This window comes from Osmerus mordax, chromosome 10 (genome assembly GCF_038355195.1).
Source record: "Osmerus mordax isolate fOsmMor3 chromosome 10, fOsmMor3.pri, whole genome shotgun sequence".
NCBI lineage: Eukaryota > Metazoa > Chordata > Actinopteri > Osmeriformes > Osmeridae > Osmerus > Osmerus mordax.
Genome location: NC_090059.1, coordinates 18,020,633 through 18,028,528, shown reverse-complemented (window position 1 = coordinate 18,028,528; position 7,896 = coordinate 18,020,633). Strand labels below are relative to the sequence as shown.

Genomic DNA, 7,896 nt, shown 5'->3' with positions numbered 1-7,896 from the left:
ATTTGCAAACCGGAATGTTTTGATATGTGTGTATCTACACATCAAAGTAAAACGCTGTGACATAACGTTTATTTATTTTTTTATATATAGCCTAGTCTAGCTACGTAAAATTCCTGACGAATTACGAGACCTAAGCTAGCCGGTCGGTAGCCTAACGGTGCGTGCGGCGAGTCGGCGTCGGCTTCCAATTCATTTGAAATGAAACCGGGCGTTGACGCTCGCGTAGGGCATTGTGGGAGCGTCAACGCCCGGTTTAAATTGGAAGCCGACACGGACTCGCCGCCCGCTCCGCTGTGGTGGACACGCAGGGTAATGGGTCCTCTTACGCTAATGACGTGTTCGTTTAGCAGTAACAGGACACAACACGTGAAATGTAAATGTAAACATACGACGAAGGAAAACACGTGACAAAACAAAAACTCTGTCTAGTAACAGAGCACAACATATGCAGCCCCCTGTTCGTCTCTGTGGGTGGAGGTGTGTGCTGGATGACTAAACGTGCGGCTGGTTGTGTTGTCCTCCAGCACGGGATCGTCCCCATCGTGGAGCCCGAGATCCTGCCTGACGGAGACCACGACCTGAAGCGCTGCCAGTACGTCACTGAGAAGGTGAGCTAATCAGATATACAGTACAGACAGCACAGACACAGACAGCACAGACACAGACAGCACAGACACAGACACAGACAGCACAGACGCAGACAGCACAGACACAGACAGCACAGACGCAGACAGCACAGAGACATACAGCACAGACACAGACAGCACAGACACAGACAGAACAGACACATACAGCACAGACACAGACAGCACAGACGCAGACAGCACAGACACATACTGCACAGACACAGACAGCACAAGTGTTTATCTTGTCCTCTCCCCTCCCCCTCCCTCAGGTCCTGGCCGCCATGTACAAGGCTCTGTCTGACCACCATGTGTACCTGGAGGGCACCCTGCTGAAGCCCAACATGGTGACCGCTGGTCACTCCTGCTCCCACAAGTACAGCAACCAGGAGATCGCCATGGCGACCATCACCGCCCTGCGCCGCACCGTGCCCCCCGCCGTCCCTGGTACGTGCACGCACACAACAACATATTACCCCCTTTTACTTGTTCATTCAAACCCTGTTAGTCTGCAGGCTCCTGACTACACACACAGCCCAGCTCCCTCAGTGCAGCAACGCTAACCCTCCTCTGTCCAGGCATCACCTTCCTGTCTGGAGGCCAGAGCGAGGAGGAGGCCTCCATCAACCTGAACGCCATGAACCAGTGTCCCCTGCTCCGGCCCTGGGCCGTCACCTTCTCTTACGGCCGCGCTCTGCAGGCCTCCGCCCTCAAGGCTTGGGGAGGCAAGAAGGAGAACGGCAAGGCCTGCCAGGATGAGTTCATCAAGAGAGCCCTGGTACGTCCAGCAGGGAAGGATGGCATGACATCGTCCGCGTGTCTGTAGATGCCAGACAGTGGAAGGCCCTGCCATAGAGCCCACACACACAAGGCCCTGCCATAGAGCCCCACACACGCAAGGCCCTGCCATAGAGCCCCACACACGCAAGGCCCTGCCATAGAGCCCACACACGCAAGGCCCTGCCGTAGAGCCCACACACACGCAAGGCCCTGCCGTAGAGCCCCACACATGCAAGGCCCTGCCATAGAGCCCCACACACGCAAGGCCCTGCCGTAGAGCCCACACACACAAGGCCCTCACGATAGATACCTGCACTGGTGTCTGTAGCTGTCTGAAGCTTGATGTAGTGCAAAAGTTCACGTGAGCAGACACTTTTATCTGAAACAACATACGGGGGGGATTTGAACCTTGTGACCTCTTGATCTACAGTTCACACTGTACACATACTGCTATGCTGTGTTCACCTGTCTGACGCTCTCCTCTTCCCTCCTGTGATTCAGGCTAACAGCCAGGCGTGCGTCGGCAAATACGCCGCCGCCGGCGGGGGAGCTGCTGCCGGAGATTCTCTGTTCGTGGAAAACCACGCCTACTAACTAGGACACGCCCCCATTCCTCCCCCTCACTTCCTCCACCCCTCCTGCCCTGCACCCCTCCTGCACTCCTGCCCCTGCACCCCTCCTGCCCTGCACCCCTCCACCCCCCGGCCAGCCACAGCACAACTGCCTCCTCTCTTCGCCCCTGAACGACCGGCCTCCGCTACCCTGCCTGGCCCCTGAATGCCCGGCCTCCGCTACCCTGCCTGGCCCCTGAACGCCCGGCCTCCGCTACCCTGCCTGGGCGTGATAGAGAGACCCTGAAACCTTTCTTTGAGGTCATACTTCAGAGGGAAGATTTTGGGGAAGAAACGAGTTCTGCCTCCACTTCCTCCCCTTTTATTTTTAAACACCTTTTTTCAGGTGAAGAAATTCCTTGTGTCGTTTTTACCCAACACGTGCTGTTATTGCTCAGCGTAACCCCAGCAGGCAGTGTTTTCTGCTGCTGCCGTGCAATAAAGTATTTTATCCACAACTTTAAGCTTCACTTTCTCTTCTCTGTTGACATATAATTGTCGAAACCATAAGGTATAAAAATATGTCTGGCGCTGCAAGATACACACCGCAAAAGGGAGAATTAATCAAAATATTTAAACCGTAAAAAATGCTTACTTGGAAATGGTCTCAGAATCCAGTTTATTACAAAGTAAATTTACACACACAAGGAATTTGCTTTGGTAGGTTGGTGAATAACAATAAACATAGTAAGTAGAAATATAAAGAAAGATAAAATAAGTACTGTAAGTAAAAGGCATAAATAGGAACAAATATACATATACAATAAGATACAATTCTATCAAATCTGTACAATGACCTTACTTATATAAGTGAAGAGCCAGGGGTGTGTGAACCAGTCTCAGAAGCAGTGTCACTGTAACGCATCAGACACGTAAACAACTAGACATAGTAGTACACTAGCATCCACACACACAGGAGCCTACAGCACACTGCATGTGCATGTCCATGATCAGTAAAACACACCAAAGGACACTATTAGAAGAATGATTGTAACTGTTACATTAACAGAGAAAAGCAAATAACGTCAGATCGATGCTGAAAAACATAGGAGTGCGTTCCGAGGTCAGAGGCAGGTACTGAGGCAGTCAGAGAGGCAGGTACTGAGTCAGGGAGAGAGGCAGCAGAACCAGGCAGAGCAGAGCCGGCCAGAGGGAGGAAGCCGCGGAGCTTGTTGGGTCTGCTTGGCACACAAAGCCGCTGTCGGAGTCACTTCCTGGGGAGGAGAAGGAGAAGAAGCCCACGGCAGCCCCTTGGAGGCTGTCTGTGATCCAGGTCTGGTACTGAGACACCCTGGCGAACACCTCCGGGAAGCCCGTGGCGCAAGGGACGCCGTAGCTGGCGATGCCTGCCTGGACCCACACAGAGCCCTGGCGGCACTGCACGGGGCCCCCTGAGTCCCCCTGGAGCACAGACACAACACAGGGTAAACACAGACACAACACAGGGTAAACACAGACACAACACAGGGTAAACTCAGACACAACACAGGGTAAACACAGACACAACACAGGGTAAACACAGACACAACACAGGGTAAACTCAGACACAACACAGGGTAAACACAGACACAACACAGGGTAAACACAGACACAACACAGGGTAAACACAGACACAATACATCAACATAGACAATCAAACAGATACACAGACACACCAACAGTCAGATAGACACACCAACAACATACGCAGTTTTAACACAGACACATTATTATCATCAAGACAGGCAGATAGATCTGGGGAGGAGGCCGATAACCTACTTGGCAAACTCCCTTGTTCTTTTGGCCAGCGCAGATCATGTTGTTGGTGATGACAACGCCCTCTGCTGGCTTGTATTTACAAGTGCACTGCTTGTTACCGATTACAGGAACCTCCACTTCCTGCAGGGTGTGAGGGAATCCCAGCGATTCTGTGGGGGTAAACACCTTTCAGTGAATATTAATTTAGATTTACGTTTCTATGTTCATTTAGAGTCCAAAGCTACATACAACTAGTAGACTACCTAAATAAAGTAGGCTACAGATTTAGGGAACCAACTTGAACTTACAGCGTCTGAATGATCGTGCATATTGACATTTTGTAAACAAGGTTCAATTTATCAGTGTCTGGAACGAGATTGATGTCTTTCCAAATAGCATTAGCAATTAGCTAGTTTCAAACACGACTTCATCTGTGTTATAGCCTATAAAAGAACAGTTCACTTCAACATCAGAAGTAGGACAACAGTATTTTTCCACGGCCGCTCAATTTACCGTCCTTCCCGACGTTGCCCCAGCCGCTTGCCCAGCAGGCGGTGGCGTTGCCGAAGACGCTGCCGGCCGCGGCCAGGCAGACGGGTCTGATGTAGCTGGTGATGTTGACAGGGGAGCTGAGCTTCATCAGGGTGATGTCGTTGTTGAACAAAGTGTTGTTGTATTGAGGGTGCTTGATGATCTGGCTGACGCTACGGCTCACCTCGTTTGGGTTGTCCCCCGAGGCAGACTCGTTCTGTCGGCCCAGGAAGAGCGAGTAGTCGCTTGCGGTGAGTCTGGAGTAAAACACAGCACGGGTTGCCTTGGCTACAGTAAAATAACCCAGATTCTAGACGTTCTAGAACCACTGTTCTAGACGTTCTAGAACCACAACATCAAACAAACAGAACCATTTCCACAATAAATGGTTACATTAGAGCCATTGATGGCGGTAGTCTCTCTGGCTCTAGCACCAGCTCCGAACTAGGTCCCAGTTCTCACCGGTGGAAAAGGGGTCTCTTACGTCAGCATGCAGTGGGCCGCGGTGAGCACCCATTCGCGGTGGATGAGGGTTCCTCCGCAGATGAAAGTCCCCCGGAAGTGCATACTAACCTGCCAGGGCCAGGAGCCGGCACTGGCGTCACTGCCCCCCACGATCTTGGTGCTGAGGGGGGCTGTACCGCAGTCTAGCAGGGAACAGAAGAGGGAGAACCAGGTTAGAGAGTTATTCACCCCATGGTGCTGGTTATAGAACTATATCTTCGGGTTTTAGTGACAAAAACAAGGAGAGACATTCTGAGACATTATCTTACCCTGAGCTGTGGACCCTGTTTGGAAGAGAAACATAAGAACATTGTTAAATACAATTTTAACTAACTTTAATGAACTAAATCTTGGTTCTTTAGTTACCCCTTCAGTGACAAACTATGAGGTCGGGCTGAGACTCTGAGGCTGTCCAGGAGCAAGATCAGACCCAGGAGGACTCCTCTGACCCGGGAGGACTCCTCTGACCCAGGAGGACTCCTCTAACCCAGGCCTGCAGCTAGCATGACCCGCCCAGTTGACCAATCACACCCCCACGTATGGCTGTTCAACACAGCAGAGCAGTTAACTCATAAAGGGCCACTACTAAAAACACCAGAAGTAAAAAAGGGCATTCATCTTTTTCTCGATAATGATTCTAAGTTGTGTTGTTGTTGAGTATACAAAAAAAGTCACATTACATCTCAGTCTTCATTGGCTTGGTAGGCTATGTTGAGTTTTAAAGATGCACATTTTTACACCAAACATTTACATATCCCCAGATGATCATACCATCACATTACATTTACATTTATTCATTTAGCAGACACTTTTATCTAAATGACTTCCAAGAGAGAGCTTTACAAAAGTGCATAGGTCATTGATCATAACAACCAGATAACCCCAAACATTGCGGGTAGCCAAAACATGAGCATACATTGTGACAAACCAAATAAGTGCCAAAGGCAAGAACCATAAGAGCATGTAGTTAAACAAGTTACAATTAAACAACATCAACCTCAAAAGTGCAAGAGTGTAAAAGTGTAGAAAGCAAGCAAAAATTATATATTTCACAGCGAGTAAGAATTTTGATCCCCGTATACCTAAGAGCATTATTACGCTCTTAATCAAAATTCCAACTTCAGCCATGATTACAAGCAAAGAACTTATATTGTGCTTCTATACTCTTTGTTACAAGTAACATACTGCATATTACCTTTGCCATAAAAAATTACGGTCGCAACTAAAACCAACGCCATATGAGCTACCATGGTGACTGCAGAGACGTCTGTGGTGTGAATGCTCAGTGTTTGACACCTCACCTATGGCAGCTGGTCTCTCCTGTTCACTCGGGTTTTTGTTTCCATTGTATGATGCATGACGTGGAAATCTTTTCGGAATGTTGCCACTTCTGGTTGAGTTGAATGCTTGTGTCTGTGTCATAGCCTATTATTTATTTTTTTTGCATTGATTCCTAAGTTGATAACTACAGTGTCAAGATAAAGTACACCGGATGTTTAAATGTATTCATGGTCTGTGGTCTGTTTATTTCTATTTATTAGTCATCTCTATTACCACTTGCTTCAAATCAGCTACAGGTCCTGACTCCTGAGCGTCGCAGGTGCTACACCTGCATGATACTGCAGAAATCGTTTCGGTCCAGAAGAATGTATGAATGTATTCATGCTGTAAGAACAGCCTGTATTAACAATAAGAAGTTCAGTAAATGACAGAATGATTCCAGCGGACAGGCGTTTGGCTCAGAGTGAGGTGTGAGCGAAACTCATGTCGTATCCCCCGTATATGTTTGTGTGTGTGACCGCAACAAGATCAAAGATCGGCCGTCTCGAAGTTGTTCCTTGGCACGCGTGTTTGACTAGTCAAAGTGCCAAGTGACCTCTAGAACAGTCTTATCAAAGAAAGCATTGGACACTTATTGATTGCGCTGTCAATTGTTATAAATGACACATGACACTGTCTTTGGACACAACTGTTTACACAGGGTCCCTGCCCATTTCAATGGCAAGATGTTTGATAAAATATTAACAACTGTTAATATTTTAGTTTCAGTGCAAAAAAACAAGAATGTATTTAGTGACATTCACAAATGTATTTAGTGACACAAATGTATTTAGTGACATTCACAAAAAAAACAAGAATGTATTTAGTGACGTAAATGTAGCCTACTGCAGCTTGTGTACGAGATTCCGTTTAATAGAAGATGATTTTAAGAGATGTATCCTATCGTTTTCAAAAAGTGATCAAAAAGTGGATGGTGACATTAAGGCCTATCACTGCAATACACAGAACATTCCAGGCAGATAATCTTTTCTTGATTCATAGGTATTCCGGACATTTTGTTCATTGTTCCATGCCATGTAAACCTGTTAATGTTGATGCAGGTATGGGAGTCTAATGTTAGATTAACATTCTCTTCAAAAATGTTAATTCGAACGTGAACGTTAATGTGAACGACCTCCGGAACAGCCGTGTAATTTTAGTTACAGATGCACGACCACTACAAATAAGAAAACAACGTTAGTACATTTATTTTCCATAAAATCCGTTTCTTATCCAATCCCAAACATGTTATGTGTTATGACACTGTGATGACACTGTGGCTTCTAGCCAGGAAGTGGTTCTTCCTGTCTGTACTGTAGCCTAAACTCTTCAGGGTGTAACAGAACAGGTTCTGTAATGAACACGACATGTTGGTTCTGCAGTGTTTCTCCACCCTGGTCCTCGTGCCCCTCTGCCCTGCATGTTGTAGATCAGGGGTAGGCAATCCTGGTCCTCAGGGGCCACTGTCCTGCATGTTTTAGTCAAATATGGTAGCTAAAGTGTATGCTAGTTTTTACCTAGAGTAAAGTAAGTTATTAAGTTTACGTGTGCAATACTTAACGCTACCGTCAACACCATACCAGAAACTGCTAAAAAGTACAGGGCGTGAGAACCAGGATTGAGAAACCCTCTTTTACGTGTGCGTCATTTATTTTTGTAGCAAGAAATAACAGCTTTACAGATCTCTTCTCTGAATTATGTCCTAGAGCTGTCATTCCAGACCTTTTCCGCTTTGCGGCCCTCTTGCATAGCTCAAATATTTTAGCATAACACATCCGTTCACTTAATTC

General features: G+C 47.3%; 2 protein-coding genes across 3 annotated transcripts in view; one reads left to right on the top strand and one right to left on the bottom strand.

Moving 5' to 3' along the window:
* aldoab (aldolase a, fructose-bisphosphate, b) overlaps positions 1 to 2,472 on the top strand; it is a 5,319-nt gene extending 2,847 nt beyond the window's left edge. For both annotated transcript variants that reach the window (XM_067244097.1, XM_067244098.1), the window contains exons 5-8: positions 525 to 608; positions 896 to 1,070; positions 1,202 to 1,401; positions 1,905 to 2,472. In XM_067244097.1, the coding sequence (XP_067100198.1) occupies positions 525 to 608; positions 896 to 1,070; positions 1,202 to 1,401; positions 1,905 to 1,997 (552 nt within the window). In that variant the 3' untranslated portion in view covers positions 1,998 to 2,472. The remainder of the gene's footprint in view (positions 1 to 524; positions 609 to 895; positions 1,071 to 1,201; positions 1,402 to 1,904) is intronic.
* Positions 2,473 to 2,614: 142 nt separating this feature from the next.
* zgc:123217 (uncharacterized protein LOC641414 homolog) lies at positions 2,615 to 6,121 on the bottom strand. Its single transcript, XM_067244099.1, has 6 exons — positions 5,982 to 6,121; positions 5,056 to 5,070; positions 4,767 to 4,929; positions 4,265 to 4,539; positions 3,773 to 3,921; positions 2,615 to 3,415 (listed from the first exon to the last, which is right to left on the bottom strand). The coding sequence occupies exons 1-6, from the start codon at positions 6,034 to 6,036 to the stop codon at positions 3,101 to 3,103; spliced, it is 972 nt and encodes a 323-aa protein (XP_067100200.1). The 5' UTR covers positions 6,037 to 6,121; the 3' UTR covers positions 2,615 to 3,100.
* Positions 6,122 to 7,896: the final 1,775 nt, after the last annotated feature.

What these genes read in the sequence shown, in the direction of transcription:
- zgc:123217 (XM_067244099.1), bottom strand. Translation starts at nt 6,036, where the DNA reads ATGGTAGCTCATATGGCGTTGGTTTTAGTTGCGACCGTAATTTTTTAT. An exon ending in GCGGCCCACTGCATGCTGAC is followed by an intron (nt 4,540 to 4,766) that starts GTAAGAGACCCC and finishes GTTTTACTCCAG; the next exon opens with ACTCACCGCAAGCGACTACT. An exon ending in GGGCAACGTCGGGAAGGACG is followed by an intron (nt 3,922 to 4,264) that starts GTAAATTGAGCG and finishes TTACCCCCACAG; the next exon opens with AATCGCTGGGATTCCCTCAC.